The sequence below is a fragment of the Megalops cyprinoides genome, chromosome 6 (genome assembly GCF_013368585.1).
Source record: "Megalops cyprinoides isolate fMegCyp1 chromosome 6, fMegCyp1.pri, whole genome shotgun sequence".
Classification (NCBI taxonomy): Eukaryota; Metazoa; Chordata; class Actinopteri; order Elopiformes; family Megalopidae; genus Megalops; species Megalops cyprinoides.
The window spans coordinates 14020326-14042417 of record NC_050588.1 but is presented as its reverse complement, the minus strand read 5'-3'; the positions used below and the strand labels follow the sequence as shown (position 1 = coordinate 14042417).

General features: G+C 51.4%; 1 protein-coding gene across 4 annotated transcripts in view; it reads left to right on the top strand.

Moving 5' to 3' along the window:
• The window catches only part of srgap2 (SLIT-ROBO Rho GTPase activating protein 2), a 100747-nt gene that overhangs the window by 41181 nt on the left and 37474 nt on the right, over positions 1-22092 (top strand). For all 4 annotated transcript variants that reach the window (XR_005005012.1, XR_005005011.1, XM_036530302.1 and 1 more), the window contains exon 3: positions 12711-12903. Coding sequence is in view for 2 of the 4 variants with exons in the window: in XM_036530302.1 (XP_036386195.1) it covers positions 12711-12903 (193 nt within the window). In the remaining 2 variants the exon portion in view is untranslated. The remainder of the gene's footprint in view (positions 1-12710; positions 12904-22092) is intronic.

The following is a 22092-nucleotide window of genomic DNA, read 5'->3' as shown; positions in this document are numbered from 1 at the left end:
CTAATTGATTTGATTGAGAGACTTGCCCGGGATCTAGTGGGTTTGTGACCCTGTGTCACCTGACCCAGGGTACTGAGAGCATTAGTGACCTAAGGGGGCGTGACTGGTAATTGGTAAAGGCTTTAACTTTTAATAACCATCCTCTTAATTATACACAGGCCTCTCCTCCATGCGGGCCAGGGTCACAGATCAAACAGAATCGCTAGATTAGGTTAGATGCTTAGATGCTTTTAAAGCAAGCATATGAACATGGCCGTTTTGCTGCTAACATCTCTATTGTGAGGAATCTTGGCGAGCTGCCGTCGGATAACAGACACCCTGATGAAGACAGGTGTGTGCTTACTGTTTTCCAGCTGACAGCTTTGCTGTTCTGAGACTGGATTCCGTGGGTAGCGGAGCTCTCCGAGGCTGTTTGCTTTGGCTGCGCGGGCGGCCGCCAGGTAAAGATTCTCAACAACAAGGCCTTGACATCCCGAGACTCCCGAGTTCATTGACCTGCGGTGTTTGTTTTGCGGAGGGAAAGGGGCCGGGCGCGAACACAGGGCCGGCAGAGACCTCGGCGGCCGGGGGGAGCCGCTCGGTGGTGCAGCTCCCGGAGCTAAAGCCAGCGGGTTAAACATCCCCTTAACGAGGGGAATTTTCGGAGCGCTCATCTGGACCGCGACGCTCAGTCAGAGGGACATTCTATGGAGTCACTCGGTCACTCGCTGTGGGAGGGGCCTCTCAATGCATCATTTCTTGACCGCGCTAAATGGGACCATTGTTGGCCCTGTGGTTAAAGTAAAGCTGTGGGCCCGGCTTTCCCTGGCCGGCATTGTCTCTCTCCGTGCCTGTGTGTGTACGCCTGCGTGAGTGTGGCCGCGTTTTTATTGTCCTGTGTGTAAATTAAATGTCACCGGGGTTGCGAGCGAGGGAGTGGCCGCAGAGTGTTTTTTTGTTTTCTCACTCGGGCCCGCTCTCCCGTTTGCGTGTCTGAAAACAAAGCTCACAAAGAATATGTATTAAATGAAGAAAGCACGTGCGTTCGGCTGCTGATGTAACAGGCAATTGTGCTTTTTTCTCTCTCTCTCTCTCTCTCTCTCTCTCTCTCTCTCCATTGTATTGCAGATTGTCTCTAAAAGACAGACTGTATGGGCTTGTCTGTGATATAATAAAAAACAATAATCCTAATAATAATAGCCTGGTTGCGTGACCGGGCCCTGAGACAGATAAGGGACATTCAGCTGTATTGATTCATACATATTCCTGGAGCTGTGCTGTAACTCACTGTAAGGTTAAGTCAGCAGTGCAGCGCATCTTTGTACCATCGTAATGAAGCGATCAGGCCGATGTAATCGCTGGCCGGTGGAGGATCTTGAAGGATTTGTGTCGGCCGTGTCCGTGAGGAGGCTCCTGTGGAAATACGCGCAGCCTCTGTTCTTCAGGAGAGGGATTTCACGTTGCTCAGCATTTCTGTGGGAGATAGCAGAGCGTGCGTCCCCTGGCAGCGGATCAGAGCAGAGAGCTTTATCTCTGGGCTGCAGCCATACTCAGACACTGCTAAGCACACACACACACACACACGCACACACACACACACACACACGCACGCACAGTGTGCACATGCATGGTCGCACCGTTTCCCAGCATTTGCCCTGCCTCGTTTCACGGTGATGGCCTCTGACCCAGAAAAAGACGAGCCGAGCTCCGGCGACCGAGCGGTTAAATGATCCCGATGAGTTCCCAATGATGTCCTCTTAAACAGCTGTCTGCCGCTAACGGACTGGCGGAAGAGCTCGCCAAGCCGTGTGCTAATTGCTCATTGATGTGATCGCGTCCGTGGGCCAGGCCCGGGATGGTAAATGTCACCGCTCTGAGATGGAGGGGCAGTGTAAAGTGGGCCGGTGAGACGCTGTCCGGCTCAATAAGTGTAGCTTATCAAAAGGATTTCTCTGCCCCTTTGTGCCCCTGTGTGTCTCAGTCGCGTTTGAATGGCGTTGGATCTGAAGGGCCAGGTGAATAGAGAGTAGCTGGGAAGAGGGCAGGGGGAGTATCGGTTGTGTGAATCAAGCCCTTTGGGGTTAACGCACTGCTTGGGCTCTGGAGCACCAGTGAGGGGGGCGGAGGCACTTTTTGGGAGGATTAGACCCCTACCCTTCCCTTCCTGTCGGGGGTCAGAGGCCAGGGCAGGGACAGAGTGGTGTTGCTGGAAAGAGCAAGAGCATCACTCTGGTGAAAGCAGTTGTGGACTGCTGATATACAGTCATCTGTCTGTCCTGCAGTCTGGGACCCATGCCCAATGAATTGAAACAGGTTTTTTCATAAGGGTTTATACCCCCTTACTCAAGTTCATTTGAGAGGTCGGTCAGGTGACCTTCTATTCCCCCCTCCCTTAACAAATAAAAGCAGGCCGCTACGCATGAGAGACCATCGTCTCCGCTCCTTCGGAAAGGATGTTTTTGTTTGCTGCCAACCCGCCTTATCCCCCCCCCCCCCGCATTCACCCACCCACCAGCCGCCCCCGCCCCCCTGCAGCGCTTGATCCCAGCCAGAATTTGCTGATAGACGTTTGGCACCACTCAAAAGCAGCTTCATTACACCGCCGCGGCAAGTGCTGCTTTGTCTGTAGAAATGCGCGATCAGCATTGCCCCGCGTGTAAAACTAATGAGAGAATGTTGCATCAGCCGCAGCGATTAACTCCGTTTTCACTGCGGGTTCTGTCGCTCCGAGCGATGCGGCGGCAGGCATGTCTGCACCGGGCACTCTGGCCTGGCCTGGGGCCTCCACAACCCCCCCCTTGAGCCCGCAAACCAACCTGCCGGAAGCGTGAGTGTCTAGTAGCCAGTGTCCGGCGAGACAGTCGGAGATGGTGTTTGTGGGGAGCGTCGGTATTTGTGGTATCGGTTCTGTCCTGCTGGATGTGATTTATGCGTGGAGCCGCTGTCATTTCTCCTGGCGCTGTGACGGTGACGGTGACAGATGTCCCGGGACGAGGTGCCGTCGGTGGCCACCGCGAGCTGACAGATTAGCGTTGTCTCACCCTGTTTCCCACATCATCGGTTCTAATTCCTACACGCCAATCCTGGATGGATTGCTTCCCGCCAGCTGCTCCTGAAGGAAGCTTCACCACCCCACCCCCCCCCAAAGAGCACTTCTCCGGATTCGTTCCCTGGGGGGCCAGAGTTTGGGGGGGGGATGATAATGCCATAACATCATATAATCTATAATGGGAGCTATCTGTCAGAAAGGCAGGGGGTGTCAGAGGGAGGGAACTGTTTGGCACCCCTTTGCTTATTTTTCCCTCTCCTTTATACCCCCGACTTTTGGAGAGGATGAGCATTTCCACGGCAACCATCTTAATTATGGAAATTGTGGAGAGCGAAGCTTTGATAATTCCCTGTCCTTCCTCATTTACTCTTCTTCCGCGTCGTGTTTCCTGTCCTTTGTTCCTTCTCTGGAGATGTTAGCTTTTTTTTTCCGTGACAGCTGTTCCATGAATGGGGACCCGTCCCTTTTCTGTTTTCTCGTTTTTCGGCATCTGTTTATTTCGGCTCTCCCTCGTTCATGTCGCGGGAGCCGTCTCGTTCGTCGGCGGTCCCTCGGTGCCCCGCGGCCGTCTCCTTAGAGTGCCGCCCTACCGCCGTCGGTGAAAATTCATTCGCTCGTTCCGTGTCACGTGACCTTGCACGCTCCGCTTCGTTGGCAGGGGAGAATGGCGGCCTGTCACTCCAGAAAGGTCACATTTCAAGTTGCCGCAGCGTGTAAAATGAGCCATCTGAGGTGGAGCCCCGACAGCACTTGAGGTTTCCTGTGCATCTCCCTCACATATCGCCGACTCAAAGCACCGCTCGGAAAGCTGGACTCGGGCTTCAGCAGTAATTTGCCAGTGCTTCATTTAATTTTCATCATCTTGGTTTTCTACTCCGGTAATCCCAATCCATTTGGCCGTGCCTACAGTTATGTACATTTTTTTTTTTTTTTTTTTTATTGGTGCTTGTGGATGGTAGGCGTGTATCGGTGAGCGGAGCGCAAGATGGAAGCCCAACGGTGCGAGATGGAAAATCCCAAGAGGCATTTCTCCATTCCTGACATAGTTCTTCTCTTTCACTCACTGAAACTGTATCCCCTGCCCCCTTTCTCTCCCTCTTCTCCTACCCCAAGAATGCGCCTCTCGCTGGTGGATTAAGTCCGGCATGTCTGGAACTAATAGATTCCACCCTGTTGAGGAATCTTATTAGGGCACAGACAGACGGACAACCCGAGGCAACAAACTGCTCCTCACGAGACGAGTGTCCGGCACAGGCCACACCCCCAAGACCTGCCCCCTCCCCTCAACCTCCAGTTAGACCTAATCCCAAGTCTCCTGTCCCGGGGGAGGTGCTCGAAAATATTTGCTTTTTTTCTTCCATGCTTTTTTTCTCTTCTCTTACTTCTCTCAAGCTGTCCCGGATCAAACTGACATTGCGAGGGAACCTCCCACAGTTTCGGGAGGTGGGAGGGTTCCCCTGCGTTCGCCCTCGTCCGGGCAGTGGGCTGGTTCCCCTCGCTTCCTTCGCCTCACTCCCATCAGCCCCTGAAGGGGAAAAAAAGCGTGGCCAGGCTTCCTGTTTGCAGAGCTGAACGGAGATATTCTTCCGAGCCGGTTCAGTGACGCAGAGGATCACAGGGAGCAACAATCCCTCCAGCCTCAGGAAAAGGGCTCTGGCCATTGTGTTTTTTTTTTTTTTTGCTTTTTTATTTTTGGCATTTAGTGTTTTTTTTTCCACTTCTTGTCTTGTTTTATTTTCCATAAAAGTTTGAAGGACAATGGGAGCGCTCAGAGCAATACAATACTGTGTGACCCCCCCCCCCCCCATTTTTTTCCCTCCACACTTACACATACACACTAGCAGGGAAGACAAAGGAGAGGGTTCACAGAAAAGAAAATACTTCTTTTGCTGAAGAAAACTGGTGGTACACGCATACACACACAAAACGGCACCCTCCGTGCAGAAGGCAGCAAGATATTTCCCCAGCCTTTTGTAGTTGCGGAACGGTACTGTTTGTCTGCATTCCAAGACTGAAGATGTACTCGATTGGCCGACCGGCTGAAAAAACAAGGGCTGCCTCCTGCCTCGACCGGCCCGCTGATCTGCGAAGATCGGTCCTCCCCACATCTGCTTAAGCGTGAGCCGTCTTCCGCTGCGTCCGCTCAGCCGAGGGCCGAACGCCTCATCGTCACGACGCCCCGTCCCTCTCCGTGTTTTCCAGGAAGAGGAGGGAGTGTCCGTTACAGTAGTTTCCACAGGAACTGAAAATCAGCCTCACTTGTTCGCCACAGTAGATTTCCTGTGCCTTTATCTCTCACAAAAAAACTGCCTTTTGCAGTTTGTAGTGCATATTATTGTGTTAAAATGTATCTCATTTATTTCCAAGGTCCTGCTCATGACAAAGGAGCCTTTGGCATTTCTTTTCTTGTTTTTCTTTTTTCTCTTTGTTGTTTCTGTGGGCAGCTGCTGTAGAGTTTATAGGCAACATTTAGCGGTGACTGTGGGCCACTCCTCTTTGTGAGACAATGGTGGCATCAGGAAATACAGGGTATCGGCCGTGCAGGCTCCAGACAGACAGGAATGCGGTTTGATGTCTGTAATTGTGTTTTTACTGTATTAAATGGTGGCCTGCTCCTCCGGTTGACAAGGACACCCGCCGCGGCGGCCCCGGAACGACGAGCGATGTCAAAACAGCGGGTGAGCCGGCGTTGTTTGTGTGCCCTCCGCTCCGCACGGAGGGTGACCCCTTCCGCCACCCCTGTGCCGTGCGGAAGGTGTCACGGCACCGAAGAGCGGCGTCCATGCCGGCACCTCTCTGTCCTGCGGCACCCCCCCGTCGCCCAGACGACAGCATGGCTTCGCGTGACGCCGGCGTGACAGAGCGCGATCGGCGAAAACTCGGACCCTCTAGCCCGCGCTCCAGCGTCGAGCCCCCCCCCCCCCCCTCCCGTCCCCCCGGTAATGAGATGTGACAGATCTGGGATGGGGGCTCGCGGGGCCCCGACTGTGCGACGGGCGTGAAATGCCGCCGAGTGGCAAGCCAGCGACACTGCGCGCGGCGGGAGGCCGAGGTGTCGGGAGGGCGAGGTGTCGCGGGGCTCAGGCTCAGGTCACTGAAACGCGCAGGTTGAAAGGAGGTGAAAGCCAAGTGTCTCGGTGTCCAAAACTTACTGTTTCCCCCTTCCATTAGAGTGTGAAAACTGTCTTATTAATAATACATAATTTGTAAGAATATTTACATATGGGGTGGCAGTGTAGCATAGTGGTAAGGAGCAGGGCTTGTAACGGTAAGGTTGCTGGTTCGATTCCCCACTGGGGCACTGCTGCTGTACCCTTGGGCAATCCACAGTTGCCTCAGTAAATCTCCAGCTGTATAAATGGATAACATGTAAAAAGTGTAACCTGTGGAAGTTGCTCCGGATAAGAGGGTTTGCTGAATGGCAATGATAATGTAATGTAATGTAAGTAAAAAGGAAAGCCTGGCTGTCCTGGGCTGTAAGCGAACCTCTCCTCAGGAGCCTGCAGGGCCCCGATTCCACGCGTGTCGGGAGAATACCTTTCGGCAGGTCACGTGATGAGGCGCGTACCTTCCTCGCGGCCGTCGGAAGGCTGGCCCGGCTCCAGGCTCGAGGGGGGATGGGGGATGGGGGATGGGGGGTGAGGGGTGGGGGCAGCTGGCCTCGTCGGAGGTCCCTCCGCGTCCGCCAGATGTGCGTCTCACATCTGCACGGCGAGCTGTACAACGGAGCCGCAGCTTCGTCGTAATGAGACTGTTAAACGCCGCTCATTTACGTGCGTGCCAAGGAGAGCGGGGCATTTGGGGAGGGGGGGTCTTTTTCCCCCCAGTCTGTCCAATTGCATTTGTAAGAGCTTAACCTTTCGAGGACCCTCGCGTCTGTAAATTGCTCACTCCGTACCCCTCAAAGCGCGCTGCGGAGCAGACGGCACGTGAAAGGGTGAACGTGCAATTTTCTGTGTGTTTTTTTTTTTCCAGCAGAGATCCTGTAATATCCGTGCTTTCTGCAGAAGGCCTTTGTGGATGCTTCCTCTCCTTTCTGTGCGAGGCAGCTGCTGACGAGCTCTTTCTCTTGTGCGACTGCTGGCTGAGAAGCGTGCTGCTCGCTGGCACGTGTGTGGAAGCCGGAGAGACTTCCCCTCACTGCTGGGGGCTGTTGCATGCATTGACCCTGGATCAGTTTCAGCTTTTTTTTTTTTCCCCTCCTCCCGTGAAGTTTCGGTAAGCTGACCCAGGATCGGTTGTCGGGGCGGGGGGCAGTACCAGGAACTCGCATTCTCGCATTTGGGCACGTGGCCACGAGGAAGCCTTGCCAACCAATGTCCTACACAGTTTTTTCACTGTCCTGCCTGTTAGTTTGCCTTTGCCATGCTGAGCAGATGTTTCTGCCAGTCTCTGAGGTGAGAGTTAAGGGGGGGTCACAGGCAGTGGGAGATGTCTCCATAGTGAATTCTTAAGATGATTATAAGTTATAGCCACTAGGATCAGACCCCTGGTGGGGGGCATTGAAAACTTTGAGCAAGATGCAGAATCTGAATTAAAGTAAATCCACAGTTTGTGTGTGTGTGTGTGTGTGTGTGTGTGTGTGTGTGTGTGTGTGTGGATGCGCATATGTGTTGCTCTAGATAAGAGCATTTTCTGCACAAATAAATAATAATGATAAATAATAAAGGTCGACCCGCTGAGAGAGAAACAGCTGTTGACTAATATTTTGGTAGCTGGAGTGTGTCCTGAGAATAACCTTCCTGGCAGAACGGGGGGGGGGGGGAGGGCGATTGGGGGCCAGTTTTACACCGTCTGTTGAGCCCGTCAATAATTCAGGAGACACTGTGCTATCCAGTGCAAGAGTGGGTCGCTGTAGTTTTAACTGGTTTGTCGTATTAAAAAAAGAAAATGGGCTACTTTAAATCCTTTGTACAGCTGTCCTGGCAAGTGCTTTGTGAACCTCAGAGAGCATAAGGAATCTTTCAGTAAGTGCAATAGTTTTTTTTTCCCCTGCCAACTTTCGTTTTTGGAGAATTGTGCAACCCTGTTCATTCCCTGTAGTCCTGAAATGGTTTCAGTTTGCGGTCACTGTACCATGTAACCATGCAGGGAAATTTTCACTGGGACTTTTCTTCCCAGTTTTTTTTCCAAGAGAAAGAGGTACAGCCAAAACAGTATCAGCAAACTGCCGTTTAGGCATAATCTTCAAAGCCTTTTTTGGCATCTCTGAGGAAGATGGAATGTCTTCGCTGTGTGTTTCAGAAGGGGGTACGCAGATTGAATTCCCCCCCCCCCCCCCCGAATGTGTGCAATGACTCAGTACTCTGATACGCCAAGGACACAACTGCGCCCTATATTAAAAAGAGAGGGCTCATTAATGAAGTCATTAATCTGAGAAATTCACAGCTGCCTCTCTCTCCAACTCATAGACATTGCGTACTCGTTCATCAGTTGGTTTCGGTCACCACCCTCCCCCTCAAACTCGTGGCCCTTATTGATACATTTTAGCGCTGCGATTCCAGGCTGCAGTTTGCTGCAGACTGATAGTTGCTCTCTGAGATGGCCCAGGTCACGATCTTTCTATTACTGTGCTGTTTCTGGGTAGTTCGGCCTCAGCCTGTCTGAGGCTCTGTCTCGCTCATCGGGCCGCCCCCCATTTCTCACACTCCGGTGCCCATCGGGGTCACATGACAGCTGGGAGATTCCCCATGGCCGCTACGCTGAGCTCCCAAAGGGCATTCGCCCAGAGACCGCCTGGCTGGCTCTCACTTAATCATGACCCAAACCCGTGGGTATCTGCAATTAAGTTCATTTTGAAATTTTTCTTTTTTACAGTATGTGATGTGAATGACCTCAAGAACAAAACCACAGTCACGCTACATTGGAAGTGGGGTTTTTTGCTGATTGGAAACTCAGTCGGGTTGATTAAAAACCGCAGAGAGGTTTTCATAAGACCGTAGGTAGGGCTCCCTCCTGAACAGCACAGCTTTTTACACTAGACTGAAGGTAAGGCTTCCTTCTGAACAACACAGAGCTTTTTACATTAGACTGAAGGTAGGGCTTCCTCCTGAACAACACAGCTTCTTACATTAGACTGAAGGGAGGGCTCTCTTGTGAATGCTGCCACCATTTCCTGCTCTGTGCCTGTGTCTCACACTCTCTCTCCCCTGTCTTTTTGGGGCTGCACTGTCGCCGTGGGGCAGGGCTGATGTGGGAGGCGTGACATCAAAGCAGTCGGCTGATCGTGCTGCCGTCAGTGCTGAGGGGACGATGGAATTTGGCTGTGAATTCCTGACGCCTCTTCTGCTGTCGTGGGGTGGGAGGATGGTCGTAGTTAGCCGATGCCGCAGCGTGTGAAAATTTAGGGGGGGAGTGATTAAACTCCTGCATTAGTATTGATTTGGGAGTGCAGGGTTATTCTGGCTGGGGAAGGAGGAGTGACGTAACTTGATGTTCTGTCTGTGCCTGCACGTGTGTGTGTGTGTGTGTGTGCTTATCTCACCATCACACGCTGTTGGCTGCTTCAAGGTTGTGTCTACGCAGTGAATATGGGGGCTCCGCTGTCTCTGTCTGTCAGCAGTGAGGCCTTGCGTTGGCTCATTTCCTGGTGTCTAATATTTTTTAGTTTTGCTGTCCTCTGCATGTTTTTTTTTCCCTGAAATTTGACAACAACACCATGTGAGGGTAAACCACACCCCGGGGCCTTTGTTAAGAAGCACAGAGGAAGGTAGTCATTCTCTCACGGTAGCAAAATCTTTGCTATTTTTTCTTCTAGAAACTTCTCACATTTATAAATTGCAGGTCACATAATACTTTGACTATCTAAAGGCCCTCAAACGCCTGTCATGTCCTCACTTGAGACAGGCCTGTTTAGTCTTCAGATGTGTAGTTCACTAGAAGGGCAGGTCGGCAGGCTGTTTGAATATGAAACTTAAGGAAAGTGTTTGGTTGAACGTAATAAGCTTTTATAAAAGTGCCTGGTAAGGGGCATGGACTTGGTGTCTGCCTGGCTCATCCAATCTGGCACTTAGCCTAGGGTTCATTTAGAAATACCTACTGACTTCACAAAACTAGCTCTGCATGTATGTAGGATATGTATCAAACGGAACGATGAAGGTCAATCAGTTAAGCAGTCCATTAGTTGTCAGAGTTTTCACTATTTCGCATTAATAGTTACCCTTCGAAAACCTGGTCCCTGACCCCCCGTTAGGGGCTAATGGGAGACGCTTCCTAGGAGCGCGTGTCCGGCAGGCAGCCGGGCGGACAGCCACAGAAGGGGCTTCGCCGGCCTGCGTGTCAGGCAGTGCCAGTGGGCGGAAACCCGGCCTGTCTGTGCCATCATTGTGAAACCGCTCCCTCAGCTCGAAAAAACACAAAAGCTCCCCCGCCAGAGCCGGCGCCCGCATTCCGGCCCGACCCCTCTCAGGCGCTCCCTCTGCATGCTGTCCGCTTCACGGGACCCAGGAGGAGGAGGAGGAGGAGGAAGAGGAGGAGGCTAGGCAGTGATGAAGGCCAAACTCATCAGGTTTCTCTATAGCAGGCAATGCAAAGGTACCGTATCCGAGAGGCGTTCCGGCTCCCTAAAGCTGCCTGTGTATTGAGGAAACCATGGTGATGCAGTTATTTGGATGTAGCCGATTTGGCAATGGCATGTGTGGTGCAACCGAGCCGGAGAAGAAGGTGGGGCTTTCATTCAAGAATGCCAGGGTTATTTATAGATGTAGCATTGTTCCATGAAGCGGGAATTGATCAATCCAAGCCCCTCTCATTGCTCTTTGTTGTGACAAACAGCTTTGAAGCATACCATAGCAACCTTAAATCCAAAGAGAGCACTAACCAGTAATATTTCAGAAACGCTTGTTTTTCCCATAATCCTTTCACACTCATAAATGTGTGTGTGTATGTGTGTGTGTGGGGCGGGGGGGTATTGTTTAAATAGAGATGAGCAGCTCCACCCACCTTTGCCTCAGTGTGAGTTGCAGCAGTTGTGTGTGTGTGGCAGGGTTTGCTCCGGAGTGCAGTGGAGTTGTGTATTCTGACACCGCTCCGCCTGTGCGGATGCCGGAGTTCCGCTGTGCCGCGGGGACATCCTCAAAGCCACGGCCCTCTCGCGGTTCTGGGAATGTCATAATTCAATATTTCAGTTGACTGTCCATATTGAGTCAAGTAAATTAATTTGTGCAGGCTTGAGTGCCTAGAAGAGGAGGGAGGGAGGGAGGGAGAGAGAGAGAGAGAGAAAGCAGAGTGGAGTCAGAAATGAGAAACGATTAGGTAAACTAAACTTCCCCCTCCGTAGGGATGTCTGCCTCCGAAGAGTGCAAGATTATCCATGACGATGCTCAAGGAATTTTAATGGGAACGTTTCCCTCATTTCAATAATCGTGCTTCTTCGTGTTTGCTTCATGTGTTTCGTCGCTGCATAAATGCAGTGTGCACCGTCACACTCTCACGTTGCGAAGGCTGTGACACATGTATACCTTACACACACACCTTTGAAATGGGTGTGTGTGTGTGTGTGTGTGTGTGTGTGTGTGTTTGTGCGTCGGTGCATGTGTGTGCACGGGTGTGTCTGTACAAGGTTGTCTGTGTGTGTCTGTGCAAGTGTGTTTGTGTGTGTGAGTGGGTTTGGGTGTCAGCGCGAATGTGTAGTGGCATGGGTCTTCCGTAGCATTAAGCTGAAGGATGGAGCTGCTTGAAAGTTCACTCTGAGGTCATTTGCCTTTTGTTTTGGCTGGGTCTCCACCCTGCTCCTTGTGCCCTTGCTTTAGATTTGTGTCTCTTTTGTTTGACTTTGCGTGATGGTTTTGTTCTGTCTTAAAGCGCTCTCAAACTATCCCCCGGTGACGTCTGTTTGAACTGCAAATCAGAGGTCTTTACTTAATCAGGAAGGTCTGTGGTTTCGGTCTTTTCGCGGAAAGCGTGAATACTGGTGAAATGCAACACCGTGCAGGTTGCACACAATGGCCCCTTCATAATCTCACAGATCTGGCATCAGCTGTAATGCCTGTGTCAGGGGCGGCAGTGTGCTGCTTGCATCTGCTTGTGTCTGACAGCCAAACCCATGTTCCCTTAGTTAAGCCTCAGTGACAGGCTTCCTACTCTGCTGTGAAATTTAATCCAATGCGAGAGACTTTTTTGTGAAAAAATGTGGAACCTCATCTTTATCACCTTTCTCTGAAGTAATTAGGGAAAAGCAGTTTCGTGTTCTAGTATTTTAGAAATTAATACCAACTAAAGGAGACTACTGAGAAATACGGTGTATTTCTTCTAACAGAGTGTTTAAAGAGCTCCTATGTCTGTACTTTGACAAAGTATCAGTAGTTTACATTAGACCTGTCATTTAACATGGAGGCATGTGTATAACATGATCATGATGTCAATGTTAAATTTTCTGGAGAAAGTGAACCCCAGGGAAAGTGTTTTTTCAGGCCCACAAAGCACGCACCAAGTCAACAGCCTTTACAAAGATGTTTGGCTGGACAAGCATTTATAAATCACTTTCCCTGGGTTTAATTTTTTTTCAACAAGCCACCCTTAGTGATATTTACGTATCATGCCCATATGTGGAGTCTGTGACTATGTGAACAGCACATGAGAGCAGATTTCCAGGCCCTGTGGGTCTGTGGCTGTGTCCGCGGGACCCTCGCTGTGACCCCCGTCTGACCGCCGTCTCACCCCTCTGTCCCTCCTCCTCTGGCAGAGGTCCGGGCCCAGCTGGTGGAGCAGCTGAAATGTCTGGACCAGCAGTGCGAGCTCCGGGTCCAGCTCCTCCAGGACCTGCAGGACTTCTTCCGCAAGAAGGCCGAGATCGAGATGGACTACTCCCGCAACCTGGAGAAGCTGGCCGAGAGGTTCCTGGCCAAGACGCGGAGCACAAAGGACCACCAGTTCAAGTGAGCGTGGCGGGGGCTTGGGGCTGGGGGGGGGCTGGGGGAGGGTAACTGAACAAATGCTAAACCACGTCGATACTGCACGCATCTTCAGGTGCTTTACACGCTTAGACAGCATTCCGCAACAAACACCCAATTCCAGAGGCAAGTTTGTGTGCCTTTGTTGGCTTTTTTCTGTAAAGTGCGCTGTTTCGTCCTTACCAGCTCTATGGCAAGGCAACTGCACGCGCTTAATAATTTATTAAAATGAGAGCGGGGTGGGATTTTGCTTGCTTATTAATGAATGCGAACTGCAGTGTCTGCAGAAACCCAGTGCGCCTTCTGATGGTGGTTCCTGGCAGAAGATGGAATAAGCTGCCTGTCTCTGATGCCATCTCTTCCTCCGCCCCTCCCTCTTCGAATCCTTTATAGAATTCGTAAATACAAAAGCTGAAGCATGCATTAGGTCATCAGCCTTCTCTGTGGCTTAGTGTTTACAGCCGTTTACTGTTACTGAGGTGTCATTCGAACCGAGTTGTTTCCCACGGCCTGACAGGACCTTCCTCTGTTATATTTTGACCCCTGAAAAATGTCTGCACCGCCCCCTGCTGTATCGGAGTAATGCTTTTCTGTTGAATTGGTCAAGGTGTTTTGTTGGAGTGGTCTGCCCATACTTGGGTAGTTATCAGCAAAGGGATTTTAGGACAGGTTTCTAACAGTGTTACAGACTAAAACAGACCCTAATAACTCAAAGATTATGTTTTCCGAAGAAAGATTAAGTATTCCTTAAGTGAAGGTGTAACTTTTGACTGTTTTGAAGCCAAGAAAGGGTTCAGTGAAAATTGTGCTGGCCCATTACTTCTTGGTTGAGTCCACTGAGGATTGTCTCTGTGCAAGCTTCTCTTTCAAGCCATTTGAGTAGTATATAAGCGGGGGTGGAAGGCCAATGGCTATCTGACCCTCACGAACCAGGAAATGATTGCCATGTGCATTTGCTTATACAGATCAGGGCTTTACAAGGCCTTATGTGCACTGAATGGGCACGGAGCATAAACCGGATCTCCTGGTATATCAATCAATGGAGAATTGCTTGCAGCTTACTAGGACAATGGCCCTTTATTCCTTTTATAGAGCAGCGAATTATGTAAGAAGCTTTCAAAGGTTATTAATTCCAGATATTGTTCTATCTCCTTGAAGATTTTGATCACAGAGAAAGGAGGGTCACAGAGTTCTTGGAAAGAGTTTAGCTCTGGCCCAGTGGCCCATATCTGGTGTATTCTGAAACAGTGGTAGAGGTTCTGCTTGAATATGCATATGAGTGATTGCGTATCAGCTGTAAAATGGTTAAAAATGGTTTGAAATCCCTGCTGTTTCACTTTAGTTTTTCATATGAAACAATTCTGAGTCATTCTGAGTTGTTTTGCAGGACCTGTGGCTAGCTTACAGTCGCTTCGGCCAAGCCGACACAAAGAGACATCTGTGTTTTTTTTTGCACGGACATAGAAGACCACATGGTGACAAAGACAAAAACTGTATTTTTTTCAGTGTTTTAGATCCCAGAGGAAATATTGGAGAAAGAGTAGCAGCTCTGGGCTTATTGTGCCTCTCTGGAGCCAACGTCTCCTTTGAACCTGACCGCTCTCCTTTTTTGTTTTATAATGGGCGCCACAGCCAAAGTAGCCAGGTGGCAATTTTGTGCTCCAGATCTTCTGGCCAGAGACTCGCGGCTTGGCCAGCCTCACACTTTGAATTGAACAACGATACGGGTTTTACTTGTAACATCTGAACAAATCGGACCTTCTGTAATTGATGACCTTGGAAATCAGCTCGCTGCAGCCAATGTATTTCAGTGCCCTGTGGCCCCTCCCCTCCAATCAGGTGAGCTAACAGCGTGCAGGAGCGACACCCTGGGAGATAGGTGATGGGAGGGCCCCGGTTTGGATGGGTGCAGGGTGGGGCTGTCTGGTGGGGAGGGGGGTTGCCCGGAGATGTGGTTTTCTGTTCTCCCTTTCACCACAGCCAGAGTCGGGGTTGGACCTCCCAGCTCTGCCATTGGATGGAACCGGGACACCGGAGGCCACACGCGGCCGCCGCCGCTGCCAGGTCCGGCTGCTTGTGCTGAAAAAACAACCGCCTCCTGGGCCCAGCAGAGACACGAGGCTCAAACAATCTAGGCTTATTTAAAGGGGGGGAGGCTGTCAAGTGTTTAAGCTCTTACTCACGTTTCTGCGAGGGGGTTTACGCTCACGGTGCGAATAAAAAACACCACTGCGTCCTGTTTAAGCTGCCCTCGCGCTAAACAACGTTTAGCCTCCATTTCACGTGACACCACCCTTTCCATTATAGGAACCTGCTTAACCACGCACTGAGATTGAGCGGCATCTAAATCCATAATCTACTTTAGTAATATGTTTACCAGAGCGCTGGTGGTGTGGTGAGCATTTGATTGGATGTCGGTAGGTTGCTGTGCAAATATAAAATCAGATGGCAGATTGGCAGGCAGGGTAGGACATCGTATTGGACATATTTTTGATACGCTTCAGGGGAATTACTGGCCAGCAGCTAGACACAGCCTGACCACAGTGCTCTTTGTCCTTTAATTCTGGTGATAAATTCTGGTGTCGGTAGCAGGTGTTGTGGTGTTTAGCTTTTGCAACAGTTTGGCAGATGCTGAAATTATCAGCAAATGAAACAAAGGAAACAAGAAACAACACATGTTCTAATTTGCAGCACAAAGTCACGGCCAGAGTGCCGTATGGTGGGATCTGGACTCGATTTCTTCCTTATACATATAACTCTGACCACTATTTATTGTGAGTTCACTGGGCACATTGTTTAAGCGACGCCGCGTTGCATTGTTGCAACTGTGTAGCGGTAAACCCAGCTCCTCTGAGTTCCTTTTTCTCTTTGAAACGCATTTCTGAAAAGGTCTTTCTTGACTTGAAATTGTCACGATACAACCGCAGATTTCTCTCTAATCTAATCAGAGGAGATGAGTTGTGCTTGAGGCAGTGAGGTCAGGCATACCCAGTATTTTATACAACAAACAACTTGTTTACCGTAGAAAGTGAGCGTGACTTTCTAGTTCAAGGTTACAGTGTTGTTTTACGCTTTCTGTGAAAGACATTCCAGGATTCTGACAGTCCTGCCATGGGCAATGTTCGAACAGTAGGGGGTGTCTGCGACAAAAGTCTCCCCTTTTCCCTCTGTAGTCGCCTTTCCCTCTTTCTTTACCCTTCCCCTTTTCCCTGTCTCTCTCATCTTTTCCTTCTCTCTTTTGTTCCCTCTCTCTGTGTCTTCAGATGTCCTCCTTTCCATTCCAAACCCACCCAACTAAAGGTAGAGACACTTCTCTTCCTTATACTACAGCTGCAGACACAGGCAGTGACACGCACGCACACTCGCGCTGTTTCTCATGCACACAGACAAAAGCACATACACAGTGTATCACACACGTACACAGTGTCTTTCTCACGCACACACACACACACTCACATGGCCTCTTTCTCACATACACACACAAACACAGTCTTTCTCCCACTGACACACATGCATGCACACACACACACACACACACACACACACACACACACACACACACACACACATGCACAAACACACACACACACACACACACACACACACACACACACACAGATGTGTGAGGAGAGGTCCACAGGCTGCACTGCCCCTCGGTAAGGATGGGCAGACTCATGGGAATGGCTCTGCAGCCGGGCCCAGGGCCTGCTTAGCCCCCTGCAGAGAGAACATGACTCCCGGAGACAAAAAGCAAATCTGGAGCTGAGCTCTGCCCGCAGGGACCCCAGCGGGGGGTTTGCCTTCCTCTCCCAACCAACAGAGCGGACCACACTCGCTCTCAACACCTAATTCCAAATGAATCCTGTTTTCTCCCTCTCTCTCATTCTGTGGAGCTTCCACATCAGCCCACAGCGACTATGTGTCCTGTTTCATTTGTCACTAATACATATTTTTCTAAATCATCTTAACTAGAATGTACCTGGAATTTAAACAGATGGCTGCTTCTTTCATGGATGTCAGCCGTAGCTGGACAATGAAATGTAAGACGGAAAGAAATGTGGCATTAGCGTGTGTTTCTTTGTTCTCAGTCAGAGTGTGGGACAAAGCAGGTAGAGTGAGTGTGTTCTCTCGGCCTGCGTTCTCGGTCTGCGTCGTGCTGAAAGCAGATGGGCGCCCGGGGCGGCCCTCGCGTTCGGCGGCGACTCAGCTATGCGGCGTATGCGGGAGCCTCCACGCACGCGTGCTCCGTGTCCCAGACTCCCCGGCTCAGCGCCTGCCTTGCTTTGCGAGTGGCCCGCATCTGCTGCGCACCACAGCACCACTCAGACAGAGATTAACGCTTTAGCGCAAACCATCCTACCCGCTTCAGCCGTTGTCTCATTGTTCAGGAATTTTTTTCAAATAAAATCTGTTTCGGGAGAGAGAACCCTGCCGGACGGCCTCTTTGCGTGAGGCCCGGCTTGCGGGAAACGATGCGCCAAAGGCACAGCCCGCAGGCACGAGCAGCAGCCGCGACTGGGGGAGGGGTGACGTGTCCCAGCTAAAGACGGGGGACGTGGTCTCGTCAGACAGGTAGAGTCACTGCACAATGAGGGCTGTTAGGAAATGCGATACCCCTCACTCTTCCTGTTTTCAACAGAAACTCAGCGCTGCTCTGGAAATATTATTCTTCCTTGCGGGGGGGCATGGTGCCACAGAAGAATGTACAACTCGGGGAGAGCTAAGCACAGAGCTTTGAAGTGTCTTGAATGATCCTCACAATATAAAACGTATGTTGTGACTTTTATGTGAAATAAAAAAGGGTTGTCCGTGCTCACATAAATAAGCCGCTAATGAAACCCTGAGTCCTCAGTCACACTTCCCTCTAGGGATTATAAGTATGTTGTTCTCAGCTGAACTCTGGGTAATCAGTTCTTTTGGCTAAGAAAAAAATACTAATTGTACTGCATTGATGTACAAAATAAAGGCATATTATCATGAATTTGACAGAATGCATTTCATTCAAAAAGAGAGACAGGGGATCACCTGATAGTACAAACACATAAAAAAGAAATAGATCTAAACACACTGGAACTCCTGCAGATGTAATGCCCAGCAGAATCCATTGCAAGGCAGGGGCAGCTGCTCACGTCTGGGTCGGCTAGCTTGGTGGAGGGTGCAAAGAAGAGGTCACAGCTGTGCGGTTGGTGTGCCTGATCTCCTGCAGCTCCTGAACCTCCTATTTGGATAAGTAATAATAGGAAATCTGGCCGAGCGACTTCACTGATGATGCAGGCCGCTTCCTTTCTGTCTATGGTAGTGAAATCGGAAGCCCCCAGAACAGGATGCTGAGTGGGTGTCCCTGCGTCCCCGTTGCGTTCCAGGTTAGCCTGGCCTCATCGGCAGGCCTGTGTGACACCGGCCTGTGGCTTTCCCCGGAGGAACACATTCCTCCAGCTAGCTGTTGTGCTTCCTCTTCTTTGTACACGGCGAAGGACGTCTGCAGGGAGGCAGCCAGCCGGAGAGCAGCACCTTGTTAAACACTTCTCACCACAGTGGAGAATTCCCCCACCTCTTTATCACGTAGGGCACAAACCCACAGGGGCAGAGAGGGCCTCCCCTCCCTGGACTGCCGGACCCAGCGGCCTCAGCCAGTACAGCAGGGGCAGAGAGGGCCTCCCCTCCCTGGACTGCCGGACCCGGCGGCCTCAGCCAGTACAGCAGGGGCAGAAGTGTGATGGCCCTCCAGCGAAGCAGGGGAGACCTGCTGCATGCGTTACAAGTGGGAGCGCGCTTCCAGCACATTTCCATGACCTTGTCCCCCTCTTGCTGAAAAATGAGAATACCCAGGTCTTGCACGGTGCACTATGTTGACTGTCTGTGTATTTGTTCCTGCAAGGCTTTTGAGCCCAAAATGCGCCCCCCCCCAGTGCATGGGACGGCCACAGCTCTAATTCACTGTCAGCCTGGGCCCCTCCCACACGCCCCCAGTGCCGGTGGCTTTGCCTGTGATGCACGGTACGCTCCAAAACCGCGTCACGCTCTGTCCCCTCCCTCCCTGCGCCGCCCGCGGCAACCCACACTGCATCACAGCAAAAATCGTAATTTTCCAGACGGCGCCTCCCCCCAGCTCACCAAATGTCAAAGTCTGGAATCTCCTGCACATGTCACCATCGGAAGAACTTTTTCTTCCCTTCCCCCCTCACCCTTCACCGTGCCCCACGAGGGGAAAAAATGTGCTCTGCCGCTAACGACCTTCTCATTAACAGGGTAATTTCACGACCCGTGTGACCAGAGCTTTGTTCCGGCGCTGCGTCGGTGACCTGGGGCGGCCTCCCTCCGCTGTCCTCACAAAGACGGCGTTATGCAGGCGTAGCAGCGCCGGTCTCCGCAGGCTCTCGACACGGCCTAGCAGCAGCGTGTACATACCGCCATACATCTGAGGCCTCAAAGAGTGTTTTTCAGGGCCGAGCCGATTCTCCCTGTCAGGAGGGGAACAAATACGCTCATATCTCCTTTCCCTCCCCGGGCTGTTGTTGAGCAATAACTCAACAACTCGATAAATGTTTTCTTTCTTTCTTTGGTTTTTCGGTCTGCGTGCCCAAACCAGAGAGTTTTGCCCCGATTTGCTCTGGGTTAGCGTGTCGGAGCAGGGGACCTCCCGTCTTTATTTGCACAGGGGTCCTCGCAGGGCGGGGCGAAGGGACGGCGCGCTCTCAGCTATGCGCGGCATGCTCCGTGTTTTTCGCCGGCGCTCCCCTCGGCCCCCGTGACCTTCGGGGTACCTGTCACACGCACGGGGGGGGGCCCCAGCATTGGAAACATCTGGATGACTCCTGAGAAGCTCCTTTGAGAGCTGGCTCCGGGAGATCGGGTTTCCAAACAGCGGGGTGGAGATCTCCCCGAAAAACATTCCTCACGCGTTCAGAAAGGAGGAGATGAGGAAGCACGGGGGGGGGGGGTCTGAAAGATTTTGATTAATGGTGTCACGTCACGGTGGAGAGGCACGGTGCCTTTGTTCGGCATTAGCTGGAACATGTCTGTCTTCAGCTGCCCTGTCTCTCTGGCACATTAGCAGCACAAAGCCATGCACTCCTCTAGTCTAAGGCCAATGTGGTACTGTAGGACTGAGTCAGTCTGAGGTGGTCTTTTCCAAATTCAAAGACAAACAAACATCATTGCCCTCACAAAACAATAGAAGGGGTTAGCTTACTATAACCGTTTACTGGCAGTTTGCAAAAAACTGTATCAGTTTCCTTTTGTCCTCTTTTGGCAACAGTGTGGTGGAGTGTGGGCCTCACACCCAGAATGCTGAAGGTTTGTACCCCATAGGGGGTGCAGCTCTTCTTATCCCCAGGCAGCCTGCTTCATCTGAGTTGCTTCAGCAGAATACTCAGCTGCACGAGTGGGTTATACAAAATGTAAGTTATGCAAGCCTTGCACGCTGAAGGGTGTCTTCTGAGCAAATAAATCTCGCAAAGTACTGTCCTGAGGCCCTGTGTGAAATCTGATTAGGCCTGCTGGATCCTGGGTGGGGCAGTCAAAATCAAAGGGCTCCCACACGCACACACACGCACGCACACACACACGCGCACACACACACACGCACACACACACACGCACACACACACACACACACACACACACGCACACACACAGAGGGGGCAGTGCCCTCCTCAGTGCGGCACGCTCAGCTTGCCTTCCCCTAAGCCTCATGATCAAACGCTTAAGGACCAGCCCGCACCATGCGGCCGTGTCCTCAGCGCACCTCGGAACCCGCCTCCCGGCCGACGCCCCCGCCGCGATCTATCTCTCCCTCAGCGGGAGGGGAGCAGATCGCTGTGGCGGAATTAACAGCGGAGTTTAAAGACACGTCGGGTTAATAAAACGGGCTCTTGTGCTCATGTGGGCGGCAGTGAAGCATAGTGGTAAGGAGCAGGGCTTGTAACTGAAAGGTTGCTGGTTTGATTCCCCGCTGGGGCACTGCTGCTGTACCCGTGGGCAAGATACTTAACCCACAATTGCCTCAGTTAATATCTAGCTGTATAAATACATATTATTTATACATATATATATATATATATTACAGTTTTACATGTTACCCATGTAAGTCGCTCTGGATAAGAGCATCTGCTAAATGACAGTAATGTAATGTAATGTGCTCGTGATTTGGGGGCGGGGAGAAAGCTGTGGCAGTGGGGCGGGGTGTCCTGATCGCGGGGCGCTACATCCCCTCCGCTGTGGACAGATGTTTCCAGGGAGGACAGACGGTGTTGGGCCTCGCGGAGGCGGCTCCCTGCTGTGTTTTGTACCCTGGATGAATTCGTTGTGTCTCTGTGTGGGGCGCGGGGGGGGGGGGGGGGGGGGGCTCCGGACTTCCCCTCCCGACAACCGGCCGAGGCGAGGCCAGCACTGTCACAGGCAACATCCCCCCCCGCCGCTCGCTGGCCTTCACAGCGGGCTGGGGCATCATCGCTCACAACCCTGGCCGGTTCGCTTATTTATCATGTTCGTAGTTCTGGTTCGTTGCAAAGTCACGCCGCAGTATACCGCAGTGCACTGTGGGTCGTTGATTGTGATAGGTTTAAGGCTATGAAGGAAATAAACATGGCATAACATGAACAAAGGTATTATAATAGCGGTTGGAGCTCTGGACTCTGGACCTGGGGGTCATGACTGTGAGTCTCAGATGATACACAGCTGTTGTACCCGTGAGCAGTATACTTTAGCTCTTTATTGACAAGCGGCTGCGTTTGCAAGGCGGACGATGGTAAGCATATGTCACCCTGGATGTGTCCGTCTGCTCTCCAACTAATGTAATGTAATGTGTCAGCCCGGTTCAGTATGTACATCTACCGTGAATATGTGTGTTTCACAGCTTTGGTGTCAACACAACGCGCTAGCAGCGGTGTCTGCCGCGCTCTGATTCTCAGTGACCCCCGTGGCTTTGGGGAACAAAGCAGCAGCATGTCCACAGATGGGGCTTCGCATGTGCCATCCTCAGTGAGAACGCACACGTGGGTCATGCAGAGCCGCCCCGCAGTTAGGTCTAGATTTCAGGCCGGCTGCCTGCTAGTTCAGAAGGGGGTTGATGAAATAAATAAAGTTCCGTTGTGGCTGGACAGGCTCAGTCGAGTCCACGCTGTGGTAATCCGTGTAAATCTAGCGTTGAAAAGATGCATTTAATGCTCAGAG